Source organism: Etheostoma cragini, chromosome 16 (assembly GCF_013103735.1).
Source record: "Etheostoma cragini isolate CJK2018 chromosome 16, CSU_Ecrag_1.0, whole genome shotgun sequence".
Classification (NCBI taxonomy): Eukaryota; Metazoa; Chordata; class Actinopteri; order Perciformes; family Percidae; genus Etheostoma; species Etheostoma cragini.
Genome location: NC_048422.1, coordinates 22,357,129 through 22,377,096, shown reverse-complemented (window position 1 = coordinate 22,377,096; position 19,968 = coordinate 22,357,129). Strand labels below are relative to the sequence as shown.

At 41.4% G+C, this 19,968-nt stretch overlaps 1 protein-coding gene across 3 annotated transcripts in view; it reads left to right on the top strand.

The window, feature by feature from the left end:
• The first annotated feature begins 2,717 nt into the window (after positions 1 to 2,717).
• Positions 2,718 to 19,968, top strand: part of adamts6 (ADAM metallopeptidase with thrombospondin type 1 motif, 6) — a 61,261-nt gene continuing 44,010 nt past the window's right edge. For 2 of the 3 annotated variants that reach the window (XM_034896079.1, XM_034896077.1), the window contains exons 1-8: positions 2,719 to 3,397; positions 5,106 to 5,521; positions 5,611 to 5,999; positions 9,007 to 9,181; positions 9,849 to 10,072; positions 10,773 to 10,856; positions 12,401 to 12,546; positions 17,392 to 17,435. In XM_034896079.1, the coding sequence (XP_034751970.1) occupies positions 5,422 to 5,521; positions 5,611 to 5,999; positions 9,007 to 9,181; positions 9,849 to 10,072; positions 10,773 to 10,856; positions 12,401 to 12,546; positions 17,392 to 17,435 (1,162 nt within the window). In that variant the 5' untranslated portion in view covers positions 2,719 to 3,397; positions 5,106 to 5,421. Of the gene's footprint in view, positions 3,398 to 5,105; positions 5,522 to 5,610; positions 6,000 to 9,006; positions 9,182 to 9,848; positions 10,073 to 10,772; positions 10,857 to 12,400; positions 12,547 to 17,391; positions 17,436 to 19,968 lie in introns of all 3 variants that reach the window. The other variant, XM_034896080.1, reaches the window with a different exon arrangement.

The window sequence follows — 19,968 nt, the reverse complement described above, 5'->3', positions numbered from 1 at the left end:
CCTCTCCTCTAAAATCGTCACATCCGCAACCATGATGGCTGCGCCCTTAAACGCAAACTCGACGACTCATTTCTGATCTCCACAAACCAATGGGTGACGTCACACATGCTCTGTCCATTTATATTAACGGTCTATGGTTAAAGCCAAAACCCGGAGGGCCAATCAAAGTTCTCCTATCCCCACACTCTGATAGGTTAATATTGACCTCCTCCCCCCTCCCCCCCCCCTCCCAAAGAAAGTCTCCATTTCAAATTTTTTTGAAAATTTTGAAAAAGGCCAAAAGCTGTGTGTGTGTGTCTCTGTGTGTGTGTGTGTGTGCTGACTGTGTGTGTGTGTGTGTGTGTGTGTGTCTGTCTCTCACACCAAAGCCATAGCCTGATAGCTGAATATTTTGTGAACGTTTTAAAGTTTGAACCACGTCTGTAGGTGAAAGGATGAAGGAGCTGAACATTTTTTGGAGAAGAAGAAGATTTGAAGGATTTGAAGCTTGCTCTGGTTGACTTTAATGTTAAAATAAAATGTTTAAAAGCTTAATATTTGATATAATAATATAATAGTATAAATACCATAAAAATAGTTGAAAAAGTCCCATCATCTGCTGAAAGAGCTGAAGATTGTAAAAGTTAAACGTTTACATAGCTGAAAGTTTGCAGAAGTTAGAGAGAGACAAAAAACGTACGGAATAATAAAAATAAAGAAAGAACCTATGCTATTGCAGCACATCGGCACACTGAATTAATAGTACACATGTCAAAAAGCTCAAGAATGATTGATGATTATATGAGCATGTTCTACTTCAATGTAAATCCTTTGAAAGCATGTTTTGAGTTTTATGCATGTTAAATCCCTGCTGTGCTCCTCTCTGCCACACGGTGGCGCTGCTTCCCACATTATCTGACCCCCTCTCTCAGGCTGTGTAATGACAACCTGACTGTAATGATACAGGCTGCTACATAATGAGCAGCTGGAACTAAAACTAAGGAGAAGGCATGATTTTCAATTTCCTACAGACTAAAGATAGACGGGGGATAAACTGCACCAAAATACACGGGGCCGCCATCAGCCTGCACTCTACAGCAGACCCCCAAAAACCCTTTCACCAGACAGAAAATCCTTCAAACCTTTAAACCTGAATACTTTCTGGCAATACATAAACATATTCTAAAGACCCGGGGCTATATGCCATTTATTTATTTCAGCATTCAACAGAGTTAAAGACTTTAGCTGTCAGCAGTTTTCGTTAGTTAAATCGTGCCAAACAAATGTCAGATTATGTTCTATTTTTTCAGATATTATGTCTTGTTGATATCTGCGGTTGCTGGGTGATCATCTACTGCATGATATCACCTCTTCTGTACGGAACGATACGTGCAGTAAGAAGATTTACACTGCAAAGTACATTTACCCTTATGTAAGTTTTCCATTTTAAGCTACTTTATACTTCTACTCGACTACATTTCAAAAGGGAAATATGGTCCTTTTTTTACCTCCACTACATTAATATCAGCTATAGAGTAAGATATTTTCATAAAAACCTGTAAGTTCACAAAACATGAAGCATTGTTATAGATAAACTACCCAAAGTATTTGAAATGAGCTGTTTTAGTAGTAGTAGCGCCTACAAATTCATAATTACGTAACCCAGACAGCAGCCATTCTGCATTGTTTTTAATTTACTTTTCATGCTTAATGTATATTTTGTTCACTGATGGAAGAAATGCTCCAATCCTTCATTGGAGAAAAAGTACAAGATACAAGACTACAGTACAAGTAAATGTCCTGCATTCAAAATCCTACTTAACAGTAAAGGAGCAGGATGTACCTAATGTATCAGAAGTACTTATTAAAAAAAAAAAAAAGCATTTGATAGATTATTATATGACATTAACACATTGTTAATACCGAAGCATTGATGTTAGAGCAGCATTTTACTGTTGTAGCTGCTCCAGGTAGAGCTACTTTAACTGCAGAAGTTACATATACTTAAGTACTTTACTCAAGTGCAAATTTGAGGTACTTGTATTTCCATTTCATGCAACTTTATACTTATACTTAACCACACATCAGAGGAAAATATTGTACTTTTGACTCCACTACATTATTTTTGACAATTATAGTTACAGCAAATTACAATTTTACTTCTAAAACACATGAGCTTTTAGAATATGATGCATTTTTATAGATTAAACTACCCAACCTTATATAAAGGAGTTCAAACCAGCTTGACCAGCATCAGCCTAAAAGATCACTATATAAGTGCAGAACACTTCCAGTTCTATTATTCTGCTTTCTGTTTTAAGTATACTTTTTATGTTTACTTGTCAAAAAGTTATTTTAACAGTGTTGCATGTATGTAAGTAAAATATCTGAATAGTTTCTCTCCACTGCTAGTCCAAAAGGTTAAAATCCACTAGTTTAATCTTAATCATTGTGTTAAACTCATATGTTATTTTTTTATTTGAAATTATTAATATAATGTAGGGGAGTTAAAAAGTACAATGTGTTTCCCTTTGAAATGTAGGGAAGTAAAAGTATAAAGTAGCAGAAAAATGGAAATTCATTAACAAGTACACTACTTGAGTAAATTGTCTTAGTAAATGTACTTTTTCCACTTTGTTGCTAATACTTCTGTAATTTCACCTACGGTAAGTACCTAAGTTCACTTATAATTTGGTATCAAGTAAATGATCTGAATGTTAAACCCCTCCTCTTTCTTCATTAGGGGTCTATTCTTCACAGAGCTGGGTGTTTTGGGTGAGTTAGTGTTATATTAGGGCAGCACTGATAGACATGCGCACAGCTGATGGAAGAGAGGCACATCTGCACTGACGTCACCCCCCCAAATAAAAAAAAAAGCTGCCAATTCAAAGCTGTCCGGGACTGGGACATACCCGGTCTCTGCAATGTAGTGAGGAGGTAGCAGCTCCAAGCCATCCTCTGCTGCTGTTTCCAGGCACTTTTCCCAGAAGAAGTGTCCTGTGACGGTCTCCCTGAGGTGACAGGACACCCTCTGCAGTCTCAGCTCACTTTTTAAGCCACTCTGAGCCACCACCAAGATCACAAAGTCTAGATTATAAAGACGACAGATAGGCTGAAAATAGACCCTTCTGCTGGAGGAAATCCAAGACTTGAAAAGAGAGAGAGAAAAGCAGAATAGGTCTTTTTTTGTGTGTGTGTGTGTGTGTGTGTGTGTGTGTGTGTGTGTGTGTGTGTGACAGTGGCTGGTCTGAGGTTTGAAAGGGGAGACTCTGCAGTTTTAGAGGATGGCAGAACCCAAAAGGAGATGAAGAGAGGAGAGAAACAGAGTCTTGTGTGCGGAACTTCAGAGCTGCAGAAGCCTTTTGTCCTGAGCGCTCCCTGCACAGTCGGACCGGAGCTGACAATGAAGATGAGCATGGTAACTATCTGTTAAGACTTCCCCGTTTTGTTGACGATGTATTTCCGGTAGTTTTTGTCGGAGCAGATTCATGTGAACATATGAATCCTCTCAGCATTCAGCTGTAGCCTACTGCGAGTTCACAGAGGTTTTGGGGGGCATTTGCGTAAAAAAAAGTGCACTTCAGGAAACATTTACGCACTGGATCTACATGTTAACAGGTTCACATCTGCAGTCTGCCTCTTCGAAATAACCTTCCTGCAACAACTCCACTACGACTCAAAGCGATGTCAGGTTATTATTTCTGATTTGCAGACGCTCCTTGAGGGTTGTAGTTGATGTACCGGCGTAATGCACACGGGCCGGCCGCCAACTGTCTGGGCCAGAGCGGCCAAGAGAGTAGCGCTGTCTGTCTGGAGGGCTGGAGCCTGAAGAAACACACACACAAATCCTCTCCAAAGACTTGCCATATGTGTTTGGAGCCCGGTCACTATCATTGGACATCAGCCTTCCCTCACCTGGACCCGCTGACGTCTGTTTATAATAGTCTAGTTTGCACATGGTGCCGTGAAGCGCGTCAGTGAGTAAAACCACAATCTGCTCTAAATGATGTATCATGTCGACTAGTCAGCACCGTTTGCGCTGTTTGAAGATGCATGCATCCATTTTAATGTGGTTATGACGCTAGTCTTAAGGTCATATCGTCATGAAACTGCCCTTCCCGTAGATGAGTATTGAATCAATAATTTTTTGACACTTCTAACCTTTTAACATGCATTTGTTGTCATTATGAAAGCCTATGTGAGTTGCATGTGTGTGAAGATGTGTCAAGGATATTTTTGAGCATGGTCTCAGGTAGAGCACCTGAATCTAATTGTATGTAAATGAAATGGAAATAAAGGACTCTTTTCTTATGAGTACAGTGGCACAACTGGGGCTAAAATCAGTTGTTGGTCCATCCTGTCAAAGTCTTCGAGTTGAATCATGTGTTAGGTCAGAGCCATAAACCAAACACACTGTAAACCTTAATTATAAGATGTTTAACTCTTCCATTATATTCCCATTCATTTCCCTCATCCTGCTAATGTCTATATGTATAAAAGCTGCAGCGTTTAAATAATCGATTTGTTAATCAACAGATGATTGATTAATCGGTTCAGTCCAGCTTGTTCTGACCCCAGCTTCATAAATGTGAGGACATGCTTGTTGGTTTATATGATTTAATGTCAATCTTTGGTTTTTGGACTGTTGATGTAGATAAAAGAAAGCATTTAAAGAGGTTGTTTGGGACTCTGGGAAATCATAATTTGTCATTATTTTGTGACATTTTGTTGAGAGCATTGATTGTCTGTGAGAAAGTAATCTATAGATTAATCCTTAATAAGAAGTTTCACTCTTTTTTTCATCTGCCAATTAATTTATCATTTGTAAATTATCAGAAAATAATGGAAAATGCAACTTTTATTAATCAAATTTTAAAAATGTAATTTAATTGTCCAAAATCCGAAGATATTTGTTTTGAAACTAGATAAAACAACAACAAACAGCAAATCCTCACATTTGTGATAATGGAAAGCAAGGATGTAGACCTTTCTGCTTTAATTTAAAAAAAAAAAAGGACATTTTCTGTCACTCGATTAACCGACTATTCGTTTTAGCTCGACGACAGACAACGTTGTGATGCGGAGAGATAACGCGTTATTTAACCTCTGATGGATTTCCTCCACAGGAATGCAGATGGATCGGTCAAGACAAGTTTTCAATATAAAGCTTCCTGTTTGGAGTCACACCTGAGAGTGACTGTCTGATGGATTACTGTGTTTTCTGCAAGCTGCTCACATGAATTCAGAGGCCAGTGAGATGTGGAAGCGTTCGCCTTCAGGAGAAATCTGAGACCTGGATGAGCCTTCGAGCACGACGAGAACATTCAAGTGAAGGAGACAAACCATGGACTTGTTATGGTGTGGCATCGGACCGATCGCGTGCTTTTAACCCGTTTGTAGCACCCTCTACCCTGCACCCCATGTCCCACTTTTCCCTGAATTATGGAACTTTTGTTGAAGACGCTGACTTGGACACTGAGCCTGGTGGTGATGGCTGCTTCTGAATTCCAAAGCATCAACAGACTTTCACACAACTCTCAAGGTATGACGCAAACAGGTAGATCGTAACACGTCTCTTGCATGTTCATTATCCAATTCTTCTCTCTTCTTGTCTTCTTTCTCCTGTAAAAGAGGAGTTCCTGTCCTACCTGCAGCACTACCAGCTGACTGTCCCGGTGCGGGTGGATGAGAGCGGAGAGTTCCTGAGCTACACTGTGAAGCACCACCGACCGGGCCGCCGGAGACGGGGCGCGGTGGAGCCCTTGATGGGACAGCTGCCTGCGTTACACCCGGACCCCCCAGACTCGCGGCTGTTCTACAGACTGTCAGCCTACGGACAGACCTTTCACTTAAATCTGACACTCAGCCCCCACCTGGTGTCAAAACATTTTACAGTGGAGTTTTGGGGCAAAGAAGGGCTGGAGTGGCGTCACAACACGTTAGATAACTGCCACTATGTCGGATTCTTACAAAATCAGCACAGCACGACCAGAGTGGCACTCAGCAACTGCAAGGGCCTGGTGAGTACAAAGGTATTATTATTATTATTCCAGGTGACCAGCGTTCACACCGCTGTCCTCAAACAAACCCCCGACACTAATGTCAGGTAACTAATATTTGCCTAGCTTGAGCTGATCTCATGTCAGCCAATCTTTCAGAGGCAGTGCCAAAGGATTAGAGCAATTGTAGTTTGCTTAACAGTATCTTGGCTTCCTTCCACTTGGCACACTGCGTCTGCAGGCAGCTTGGAGCGAGGTGATGCTCGTGGAGAAAAATCATCTCAGTGATCTGTTAGTGATACACATCAGGGCCTTTCTTTCCATTTGCATGTTCAATAGCACGCTTTATCCTCACTTTTTTTTTTTTTTGAAGAGATCTCGTTTTTTTAGTTGATCCTTTTTGCGATCTGTTAAATTATGTGTTTAAATCATAACTATTACTCTATGTGCTGTGTTCAAAAACTGAAGTGAACAGCCCTAACAAGGCATCTACTTATCCTGTCTAAGCATTTAATCCTCAGGTTTCTACCCACAGACTTTGTGACTGTCCAGCCTCTCTTTACTAATCAAGACATTGGAAGACGTTTTAATAGCTGTTATCCCTCCTTGGTTCAGAATAACTCTAAAGAAGGAACAAAAGGGCTCTGCTTATTATTGGCAAATGTAATCATGTGCAGAAAACACACACATTTGGTCTTGCCAAATGTGTTGGCAAGACCGACAGTGTATCATAAATTGAATTAGTGTTTGCTCTTTTTTTTCTAACAGCACCAAAAATGGACAAAACTGTGTCTGTAGTTTTAATGTAATCAGCTGTCTGGACAGTTTGAGACCTTGACATCACACACTATTAAAAACCCAAATCGAATGTGTTTCTGCGTGCTGGTGTGCTGTGTGGTTAATTGCTTTCATTGTAGGTTTTACAGAGGCAAGTTAGTTAGTTACAAACTCATTTTTAAAGACTTCTCTCTGTTTATGCTCTACAGGGGGTGTTAAATGGCAGAAAACCATGTTTTTAATGTTGGTCTGGAGGCAATTGATTGTTTGTGGTTCTTAAATTTGACTGCAGACTAGAAACTAATGTGCAGTATGTGCTACAACATGACACCATCGGGGAGAGGAGGTTACATGAGGGAACATGTTGGTTGTTTAAAGTTATTATTTGGAAGATCTTGGTTTTGTTCTCTTTGGCTATGGCGACAACTGGTAACTGCAGGTGTGTTATTTGGATCTCACTTTTACTTATTTATACATTTGAGCATCTGTAGCCATGGCTCTTGCAACAACCAGAAAAAAACATGAGGGACTTTAAAAGCTCTGACACACCAACCCGACGGCTGACCTCAGGCAGAAAAGGCAGTCGGACTGACTGCCTCCCCGAGTTGGTCAAAAAAAGTCCCTTGGAACAAACCGAAACGACGCCGACTTGAGCGCACGTTCTGCGCCTGCACAAGACTTAACACAGCAGGTGGCGCTAATCTATATTGTTGACCAAAAAAATGAAAACCGGCAGTTGATTGGACGAACGCGTCAGACCAAAGCCAGACCAAAATGGCGTCCCGTTCGGAATACAATCTCATATTTTACAAAATATGGTTCACCGAAACTTGTTTCTGAAAACATTTTAAGGGACAAACAGGCCATGCGGTTGTTGAATCTGTCTTCATTTCTGATTAACAAAGGTCAGTTAAAAAGATTTTTGTTAGATTTTGAGAGGCGTTGTTCACGCTCATCCCGCTCGTCATTTCCAGGCTAGCACTCCGCCAATCAGCTCGGTCATTGAGTCCGACTGCCCGCCTTCCGATTCAACAGGGCAGATTGGCCCAAATGAAGGCTGACGGCTCCTCCGACTGACCACAGCACGGAACACACCGAACAGACTCGAGTCACTGAGCTCGCCAGACTGTCTGACGGACGATGATCGGGTTGGTGTGTCAGCGCCTTAAGAGCGCTGTTGCGATAGCTCCGCCTACCCTCTCTGGCAGACCAATGACTGCTGGGTGATGGAAAATATGTGTGTGACTGTGCGCCACCTGTGATGTGTTGCCCCAGACACCCAGTTTGTTGTGCTGCAAATGCAAGGCCTTTAATCAGTGAGCCTTAGGCTCAATCACCAGTGTGTTAGCTCATTCAGCAATAGACTTAAGGACATTTATTACAATGAAAATCTTTGGGATTATTACTTCAACACTGTTAAGCGTTGCCCTTCCACGAGCAGCGAGACTCGAAAGACTTTTTGACTTTTAATCCATAGCATTCAAAAAGCAATGGATCCTTCTTTTCCCATAATGCAATTCAACGACATCTTTTAGTGCGTTGGCAGAGAGTCAATGTATTTGTCCATATCCAATTCTACGTCCCCGGTTTGCATCGAACGCTTTCTGTAAAAATCTAAAATCCTCCAGGCCCAAGCCTGGGTTCAGGGTTATTCTGATGTCACCAGGGGTTGTCTCAGCTCAAGTAGAAGTTTTCAGACGTCAGAAAGTTTCCAGTTTCTGAATTTGTGTTGTGTTGAGAAAGAAAGCAGAGCAATTTTTTTCCACATGTCATTTATAAAAGTTGACCCTTTGTATTTCCGATGAGAAACTCCAATTTTTACTGTTATTTCCATCCCGTCTCTCTCCTTTTTCCTCTTGTCTCTGTATGTTCGGGAAGCGTGTATAAAGTCCAACAGAAGTGTGAAGTTTTCACTTCATCCGAAACAATTTCAACTCATGTGGACGGTTTTTGGGTCAATTTGCGCTACCTTGGGCGGATTTGTGTCTAATGGCGTCTTTCTATTGACTTTGTGCGCATTTGTATCACCTCTAAAATGGTGTTTGCAGTCTGTCTGAACACACAGTTAAACTGAACTTACCTGTGTAATCTAGGAGGAGTGCACCTTTAATGAGAGAATACAAAATACTCAGAATAACAAAACATGGAAGTTGTTTTTTACCTGCATTAATGTTAAAATTTCTGCATCAATCATCAATGTTTGATTGTGTTTGTAACCTGTTTCTTTCCCTGATTTTCTCTCCCCATCAAGCATGGTGTCATAACAACAGAGGAGGAGCAGTATTTGATAGAGCCATTAAAGAACACGTCCTCCACCAGCTCCAGTGAATGGAACCTGGAAGAAGCACAGCAACATGTTATTTATAAAAGGTCTGCCATTCCCTCACCACAAGACCATAGCCAGGAATTCAGCTGTGGCATTTCAGGTTGGTGAACCTCCATCTGGGTTGGACTCTGTGTGGGTGGAACTGACGTAAAGGAATAACTATACATAGAAGGTTAGAGGAAGTGCTGGTTTGGTTCTAGGCCCAGGTTCTGGTAGACATGACCGGGCCTCTTGTGTGCTATGGTTACTCCTGGCCTGGACACCTTTCAACCTGTAAGGAAGAGTCTAGCTTTCATAAAAAGGCCCTTCAGTGAATAAAGAGTTCCTGGCGCTGATTTTTATAGAAGCACAAATCCTATTTATAGAACCAACAATCATGTTCAGAGTGTAAGATTCAAAATACTCCAAGCAAACGCGGTGTCTGCAGAGATATGACAAATTGTAAAAAGAACCAGGTGGATATTTAGGTATTTGGGCCAAGGTCTTATAAGAAACAGCAAAGGCTGTCATCGCCAGGAAGCTTGCATGCCCCGACATGTACCATCTTTGAACTTTTTTTCCCAGAGCATCTGGGTCATAAAGCAAAGGCTTTAGCTGCTAGGTTCAAAGGGGCAGATTACCTCTGCTCATCCACCATTCACTAAACCAGCTCTCTCTCAAACAGATAATGCGTTATCAGAATCAGAATCAGCTTTATTCGCCAGGTATGATTCAATTTGAAGTTCATAATTCCCTATAACTTTGCTTTGTCTTCCTGCTGTTCCCAGACCTCATTAAGAGCAGTGCACCTTGCCCGTTGAGCACACCTTCCCCTGTCCACTCGTCCCCCAGACCCAGAAACGACAGCGAGCACTCAAACGCCACGCACAGACAGAGGCGCTCGGTCAGCACCGAGCGCTTCGTGGAAACGCTTGTGGTTGCTGATAAAATGATGGTCGGTTACCATGGACGCAAAGACATTGAGCACTACATCTTGTCTGTAATGAATATTGTAAGTTTGATCCTATTTTTTGGTTACTTTGGTATTGTTCTTGTTGTCTACTTCACCGTTGAATGTACAATTTCTCTGTTAATGCCAGTTTAGTTAATAGGATATCCAGTGTTGGAATGTAACTAAAAGCATTGACCCAAGTACTTTACTTAAGTACAAATTTAGGGAACTTGTACTTTTCTTGAGTATTTCCATTTAATGTAAGTCTACACTTTTGTCTGACAGCTTTAGTTACTTTTAAGATGAGTTTTAGAGACTTTTTTAGAGATACCTGGTTCTCACAGGACAGTGACGCTACAAACATATGATGCTCTCATAGAATATGAATATGCATTGCTGTAGATTAACAGTACAATCATATAAAAGAATAAGAATGAGCATAATCTTAAACATCTGGAGCAGTAAAATGCAATACACACATTAATACAGAAACATCAGCTATAGTAATAAAACACTATCCCTACTTTATGTTGACACATACTTTTACTTCAGTAAGGTTTTGAATGCAGGACTTTTTACTTGTAGTGGACTATTTTCAAAAGTGTGTATTAGTACTTTAACTTAGCTCCACCACTCCACCACTGTGGATACTACAGTAATGTGGTACAGTGCCTGATTGTTGATTCGATTAGATTAGATTTTGTGTCATATGGACACAATTTGTCTGACTTTGTGTCTTTTCTTCTTTTCTGGAGGTCAGGTTGCCAAACTTTACCGTGATGCCAGTCTAGGAAATGTTGTGAACATCATTGTGACCCGGTTGATTGTGCTGACTGAAGATCAGGTAAGAAAAACTCCCGACGTCTTGTCTGTCTGTAGGCTGTTTTTCTCATTAATTTCACTTACTTTGAATCATCCATTCAGTTATTATCACCGTGAGCTCTTCTTTTTAGTGTCTGTGCCTTCACCTGAAGTGAGTGTATAACTGACATGCTTCGTGTGAGTGAGCTGCAGTATTTTATGTGGTTGAAGGGCAGAGAGAAGAGAGACTATTCACCATATGGCCACCACTTCAGATGAAAGATGTGCTCAGGCATCTTCCCTCAGGGAGCCTCGATTGAGGATTCTTACATGCACTGTACATGTGTATGTGTGTGTGATGGGAGAAACAGAGCGCCGTCCGAACATCTGTTTTTTTTCCAAAGGGATCAGAGCCGCTCTTTACGTAGCAACAGGTCCAAAAACGTTTTCATGTAAAGTGGCGCTGCACTTTGAGCCAAAGGGAAGGAAGTATATCAGAACACACAGATTACAAAACAATTATTTTATGGTAAAAATGACTCACTGATGGGCTGTTGAGTTGTTCAGTATTTTGTTGTAATCAACCAGTTGAAATCGGCAATGTATACATAATCGTCTGGCGTTGCAATGGTTTCCTTTAGTCGAACCCATTATTTTCATGAAAGTAGATGCATTTTGCAGACTCTGCTACAACTTCTTCTTTTCCTGGTAGTTTTCGTTCCATGTCTCCTGCTTTTTCTAATAATCGCAAGTACTTGTTCTACTCTTTCTTTAACATATCAAACTTTTACTGTATCTTAAATAAATAAAAAAAATGTTACTGTTCCAATAACTGGTCCTTTAAATCTCACTCTGATCCCAGTACAGTACTCCAAATAATTCATTCCTGAAAGGAACTTTTTTTTAAGTTGAATGGAACACAGTACAGTAGAGCTGTACTCAATATCATGATTTTTGTATACAAAAACCTCAATATTGATACCGCAACAATAGGTGCTTCTCACAAAATTTTTACACAATGAGATTTTTGATCACCAGTAATGTGGATATAATGACTAAGTGGGTAAAAGCCAATAATAGAACAGTTACAACAGTCTAGTAAGTTCAGAAAAGTACATTTACTTTACTGTAAAGCAGCCTTTAAATAACCAGGAAAAGACAATACTTGTGCCAAATTTTTATATTACGACATCCAAAATCTAAGACGATATCTAGTCTCATATCTCAATATCGATATCAGATCGAGATATTTTGCCCAGGTCTGCAGTACAGTATGCAATATAATTTGATACAACATTACGCAATACATGATCAAAACAACACAATACAATAAGACACAACTCGATCCGATATGTCACAATACGACACAATGTTACAGAACTTCTGATATGACATAATACGACATGATGCAGCAGGACATGACACATTAAGACACAAAAAGACAATAAAAAGACATTTGATTTGACATGACACAGTATGAAAGGACATGAAATTAGACTAAATAATGATACGATACAACACTTTGCACAATTTTTTTGAACACAGCGTCATGTTGCATTGTTCTGCATGTGTGTGTTTCTTTTGCAGCCTAACTTGGAGATTAACCACCATGCTGACAAGTCTCTGGACAGTTTCTGTAAGTGGCAAAAATCCATTCTGTCTCATCACAGCGACGGGAACAGCATACCTGAAAACGGGATGGCTCACCATGACAACGCTGTCCTAATCACCCGGTAAATTTAAGCTCACATCCACGGGGAATTGACCACAATTTTGCTCACTTGCCAGTTTCTGATCCAGCATGGATTCATGTACTTTAAAGAGTAAGAGTTTCCGTTGTTGCTTTCAGAGAAAGCAGAGCTTTTCTTTTCACATATTGAGCAAATAGGTTGCAGGTTATTTTCTGTGCTGTTAAAAGCAGTTGAGACAAAGTTAAGCATCAGACTGGAGCCGTGTGAGGTGGCTAGCAGCTTCAGTCCTGACACCCCTAAATGTCCAGTTCTTGTGCACAAACCTTACCTGTAAATGTAAAAGCTGTTAGGAATTAAGACCTCAGGGGGGGGGAAACTAAATGTTCTGTGTTTAGACTTACTGTACCTGTCACACTGCAATTTATGTCAGGGGTGTTGCCATAAAAAAGCAAAACTCTGTCATTACCTGGAATTATTCATTGTTGCCAGAACTGTTTTGCCGACACAACCTAGCAACTGAAGTATATACCGTATAGTCTCCCTCACTGGTTTTGTCTAAAGAGGGGATGACGTTCTGTGATTGACATAGGCTAAAGCCAAGCTTTCTGGGCTTTGTACAAAACAGCCTTTCTATCATTAGTGTGCTCTTGCTTGTTGTCTGCCAGTTGATGTTCTCCTGCTCCTTTGGCTCCTGTTTTGATTGATTTAGTTTTAGTTCTGCACCAGCAGCAACCACAGTCAGTAGATTCTGACATGCAAAAAAGTCATTGGGTTTATATCTCTGATACATGATGAACTCCATTCTGATCGTTTTAAGATCCCAAACATCTCATTGTGTCTCATAAACTCACAAACGTACCCAGTCATGTTTAGCAGCCTGCAGATAATCCACAAATGAGAGCTGCATAGTAAAAATGCCAAACTGTGCCCCCTACAAGGAAAGGAAATTAACAGTAGCAACACTTAAAACTGCAGATAAATTACCTTTTGGCATTTCTATTACAGAACAAAGAGCTGCGTTACTCGATTTGTGACCACTAGGTGGCAGAATAGCGGCTAAACAAGCCGTGTAAAGTTGTTATAGCTAATGTTATAGCTAACCTACTAGCAAACAAATGGGAATTTAGTTACACATCTTACAGGCAACATTATAATCCCAGTGGAGGTGTATTTCTGACCACCTGTTAAATGTAAGTATACATTTTCTCTTCTTTTAGCTCTGTTTTAGTCTCCAACAACTAGCTTGATGGATGTTCCACTATCTTCACTACCTAGTGGGCCGTTTGGTGCTGCTAAGCTAGCGGTTTATCTAGCTCGTTTCCTATAAACAGCTTCTTACTACTGCCGGAAACACAATTAAAGAGAATTATGAGACCAAACCGTATGATAAATGTGCTGTAAAATCAAAGTGTCCTGGTTTAAAGGCTTTGCTCGGTGCTGGAAGGACCTTGCAAAACGCAAATCTGTGTATTTTTGTGTAGCACTAATTAGCATATGTTAGCATGCTAGAAAGCTAAACTAAGATGGTGAACTTGGGAAACATTTGACCTGCTAAACATCATGTTAGCTTAATGACATTAGCATTTAGCTAAAGTTTCGTCCTCCTAAGTAGCATAACGTTACAGGATTGTAGGCTCTTAGTCCAAGTTATAAATAATTTTATTTTATGGCGACAATTGTATTGTACACCTCATGAATAGCTATTCATGAGGTGTAAGACTAAAAAGGGGAAACCATAGTTTTCCTCATTGTTAGCAGGTGGCATAGAGTAAGTTTTGAAGAAATTATTTTTGCTGCACATCAACATGCTATTTTGCCTTTCTTGCTCGCGGGATGTTCATAATAAACCTTGGGGCAGTGATTCCATAAGGTGACATATTGGTGAATACTGAGTCAAAACAAGGCAAAAGAAGGCGAGAGATAATGAGATAATAATGTGCGGAGGAGGCACCAGCTGAGCTCAGAGATGCTAACATTGGAGATAGTATAAATAGCTGATGGTAGACTCCAGGAAGCCCTCATTAACCACCATGTCTGGAGGAGCAGTCAGACATTCCTTTCAATGGTGGAATGCATCCAAAAAGGGTCCAGTATGATTTTTAAGGTGGTTGACGCAGCACTAAGCTCAAAGGACACTTATTTAATTGATGGTTTTGGAGGTTTTCTTTCTTCATTTTTGGATCAGTGATTGAGGTAGATTTGAAAGTATTACTCCAATAATTGATTGCTTGACAAAGTCATCTGTCAAGCAAAAACCCCAAACATTCCCTGGCTCCAGCTGCTCTAATGTAAAGGTTTGCAGATTTCTTTTTTCTTCTATGTCATTGTAAACTAAAGGAAATCCTCTTAAATTTTTTTTGTATTGGATTGATCAAATGAGATTAAGATGAAAAAAAGAGAGCAGGCTTCTGCGTGTTCCTTCTCAACAGTAATTTGCTTGTTTTACTTATTACTGTTTTTCTTCTCGTGCACTAATTTGCTTAAGCTGAATAGCCCATCAGAGGGATTCCTGTCACCGACAGCCCCGACTGCAATTCAACATGTTAAATTAGCCCAAAAAAGTCAGTCAAAGGCCAACGATTAGAGACGGTGCGTGACGTAGGCTACTGCAAAAACTAGAGCAACGGAAGCTCACCGTCGGCCTACCTTTGACCGATGGCCGACGATCTCCTTGGTGCCTTGCAGCCCTAAATCCAAGCCCTAAAAATATATATTGGATTATTTAGTTTTAATAATAGTTGTTCTTACTGTATATCTCTTTTGACAAGTATTTAGTAAAGCGAGACTATGAGTATAATGTATTCCTCCTACACATATGAAGCTAATTCCAACTTCATCTCAACACTCAATGGAATATAATTACTATTACATTTATACTAATATTATCGTACGGTCTGAGGCCTTCACTGTCTCTATTGTTATAACCAGGCTCACAGGAAGCAGACATCGTCCCTGTAGTTGGAATCAGTATCTTCTACCACTACTATTTCTTCGCCATCGCTGATCACTGTGGATCTCCTGTTTGACACACAAAACCTTTTCATTGAAATGATTAACCCTTCATCATTAAAGCGTCCACTGTTGGACTGTTGCTTCATCGGGAAGCCAATACATCGGATAGCATTTTGAGGCCGCCTTGTTTGGTTTGTGGCCTGTCACGTTCAATAAGAGACAATGAGGGTAATTAGGGGGAAAAAATCAAAACAAATTAAACAAGGTCACGATTATACCTTTTTGGTTTGGAGCTGCTTCACTAGTGGGGAGGGAGAGGAAGAAGGAAAAGGGGGGGAAGAGGAGTTTATGGGGAGAGGAAGGGAGGGAGAGAGGGGAAGGAGAATGAAATTAAATTTGCTGTGCTCTTGGTTTTAATATATTAAAAGCTTCTGGAATGATTGGATCATTCTCATTTGAAATGTACTATGTGGCTCAGAGTCTTCTGGCCTTCTCCCCGTCCGATCTGTTGGATAACCTGTACGTGTGTTACAGGGGTTAACAGTAGACACAGCATGAGCGAGGCAATTCATGTCTATGCACTGTGTGTTAGTGACATCTCTAAATTGCAGGAATGGCTTTCTGTCTGTCTGTCTGTTTGTCTGTCTGTCTGTGATGCACATTTCTCTTGAACCGTTAGTTTCAAGAGAGTTTTTCACTCTTGACAGCTGTCTTGCTACTGGCACGGGTAAGTGCGGTCCCAAGTTTGACATTATTTGGATTAAAATGCAAAAGATATTGTTATATTTATATCGGTAAAAGAAGCACACATTGACTTTTGCCGCTCTAGCTGCTGGCCACTCCCCCTCTCCCCCTGAGGACCAGCTTTGGCTGCTAAAATGTAAAATACACCTCAGACCCACAAGAATGTGCAATGTAGCACTACTTTGGACTGTCTTTAACCTGCTATTGTATTAAGATGCTGTGAGCTGGCAGAACAAAACATAATCTCGGTTATTATTCCTTTACAGCGCTGTGCAATGTGAGAAAATCTCAGAGCTGAACCGGGCAGACTCGTTAGTTTTCAGCATACTCATCCTGGGTCGGGTTAATTAAGTCTACTGCTAACTTACAGTACTTATAACATCACCGTTGACTAAATACTCCCCGCCAATCAAATCCATACTTCACTGGTAACCCTCAAGCCACTAAACCTGTATGGAAATGAACAATCTCTCTCTCTCTCTCTCTCTCTCTCTCTCTCTCTCTCTCTCTCTCTCTCTCTCTCTCTCTCTGTAGGAAATTCCCAAAAACATGGTCCCTTTTAGACCAGTGTTACTGATGATCATAATATTCAACTGAACTTAATTCAAATTTGTTGTTGTTGTGTGGTCTTTCTCTTTTCACTTTCTCTTTCTCTTTCTCTTTTTCTCTCTTTCTTTCTTTCTATCTCTCTCTCTCTCTCTCTCTCTCTCTCTCTCTCGCTCTGTCTCTCTCTCTCTGTTCTCTGTCTGGTAAATACAGTAGTACAATATCTTCCTCTGATGTAGAAGTAGCCTACACTGTAAGTCAGTAGTCGGCTATACAGTGGAGTTGTATATTAAGTGGTTTGGAGTCTTTCTGTATAATTTGGTCTTGAGTAAATCTACCAGCAGCAGTAGCACAGGCCAAGCAATCACCGTTCCAAACAGACACATTTTCATTGGGCACTGCACTAGTTTTCCTAAGGCTAAATGCTATAAATGGAGGAGTGAACCAGGTGTTTTCTAGACCCAAACCTGTCATGACTTCATTAAATGTTATTGTTATGCTAATGATTGAGATTGAATCAGGCCAGACTGTGTGATTAAACATGGAAAGAATGGGATGGCAAAGAGCCAGTGGAAGAAAACACTGTACAAGTTAATAAGTTAATTTAATTGTTTGTGTTCTTTCTCTTTTTTTGCCCGTCCTTAGGTATGACATCTGCACCTACAAGAACAAACCCTGCGGTACCTTAGGTGAGTGAACTACAGCAGATCTCTGTGTGTTTTGTGTGTTTCTTTGTGTTGTCTTGCCAGATTGGTAATCATTGCTGACTTTATGATTCTTTGGATCTCCCTCTGGAGGGGGTTTTCATTTTCACGTTCGGCCTTCAACGTGTCCTCAGACAAACCTTATTTAGCAACCTTCGCAGTCTCCTTTTTTAGAAAAACACCAGACGGCTCCTGTGAGACATAATGAGAAGGATGTTTTCACTTGTGTTATTATAGCGCCTCGGCAACTCCCCTCAGTCAGCTGAGGCCACAAGCCCTGAACCTGGACCGCCGTGGTCACCTCCTCACACAGCCTCCAGTTTATTAAACCGCTCTGTCTCTCTCCTCCGCCTCTAACCTCAGTTTGTCTAAGGTGTTTACACTTCCACCGAGGGTTGAGAGAGAAAGGAAAAGGTATGCGTTGGGAAGCAGAGGAAGGAGACTTTAGGGGGAAGGGGAGGGGAGAGATAAAGAGGAGAGTAGGGACAAAAAGGAGATAAAGAAGAAAGGAAAATGGAAGGCGGAAAGGACAATTATATGGAGTGTTAGAGTATGCACAAGGGAGATGAGTGGGTGTGATAGTATTGGGAGTGGAAAAAGGACAGCAAGCAGTGACAGAGACCCCCATTCCCCCTCCACCTTTCTCTCTCTCTCTCTTTCTCTCTCCCTCTCCTCTTCAGCCCTTCTTCCCACTCCAAACCTTGCACCCGCCCAGCCCTACTCTCCCCATCTTATCTTTGTAAAGGCCCTGCAGGCACCACAGTATATCTTTGAGGTAATATTGTGACTTCAGGGGTGGTTTGACAGATTGACCGCATTCGTCACATTCCCCGGTCGCTTTAATTGCACTGGCATCTGCTTGGCTTCCTCGTTGTCTCAACCCCCCCCCCCCCCCCCCCCCCCCCCCCCCCCCCCCCCCCCCCCCCCCCCCCCCCCCCCCCCCCCCCCCCCCACCCCCATCTCCACCTCCCCTCCTCTCCTCCCTCTCCTCTCGGGGATCATGCTCTCGGGTCAGATCACTGGCCTTTAGGGTCGCTGAGTAATCACGGGGCTGAAGATAATACACAGTCCACCCTGGTGTTAAGAAAACAACTTGCAATGCATGGTGTGTGTGTGTCTGCGCTCACCCACGACACACACACACACACACACAACCACACACACAAACACACTCACTCACTCACTCACTTTACTCTCTCTCACACACATTCTTAAACTAATCGTAGAGTAGCCACCCTCCTTCTTTCCCTCCCTCTCCTCTTTCTTTCTTCACCTTCCGGCTCCCTCTTTCCCTGCAGTAATGGCTTCAGTGGCCACCTGATTTGCGAGTCTATTCTTGTTTAGCCTCTTAGTAAAGAGGATACAAAAGTCATGCCACTTTTAGCGGGAGGCCGGGAGTTCGTTCAAACTATACAGGAAATCTGAAGCGGTGTTGACCACCAAACCCTGATCTTTGCACGCTACTCACAAATGCAGATGTGTCACATTTGTCGATATCACTTTTTGACTGCGTGTTGCAAAACTGTGTCTGTCGAGAGCTTGAGATCAATTTGAAGGGTCAGTTTACCCAAATTAAAAAAAAAGTATGAGCACCTTGTTGTATTGAGGAATTCATAGGAAATGTGTTTCCATCCACCGGTTTTTATGCATTAAAAAAAAAAAAAACTTTGATCAACAACAAATTCTCTTTTCCAACGCTAGCTGTCCAGTACAACCTTAGTTTGTTTCTGCTGGCCATTGAGCAGCTCCACTGGAGCGGTTGGGGTTAAGGGCCTTGCTCAAGGGCACCTCCAGAGTGGTAATGAGGGAGAGACTTTCCCCACCCAGATATTATCCTGTCGGTTTGGGGATTGAACCGGCGACCTCCCGGCCAAAGGTTCACTTCTTTCACCTTAAGGTTACAGAACCAAGTGTTGTTTTGTAAATGTCTGGGTTTTAATGACTTGAGCACCATTTGTTTTAGTGCTTCCTCTTAACCTCAACCTTAAAACATTTAAAACAATGTGACTAAAATGCTCTTTGCTTCACACACATTAATATACATCCCTAACACACACACGCACTCACACACACACACACACACACACACACACACATACACACACACACACACACACACACACACATATAGTGCGTCTCACTATCTTTGTGAGGGTCCGTCATTGACATAATGCATTCCCTAGCCCCTTATCTTAAACATCAGAACTAAATGCCTAAGCTCAAACCCTTAACCTAACCCTAAACTTAACCTAATTCTAACACACACACACACACACACACACACACACACACACACACACACACACACACACACACAAACACACACACCTGCTTTGTGCTGTCATATGATCCACTCTCCAGTCACCTGTAGATGTAATCTGTGAAGAATTGCCTCCTGTCTCCCGATCTGACCTGTCAGCCTGTAGGAAAAGAGAACCTGCCACACCTGGATTGTGGAACGATTTCAACTCTAAACACCCGGTCCTCCTCTCCCTTTCTCCCCCCCCCCCAACTTCTC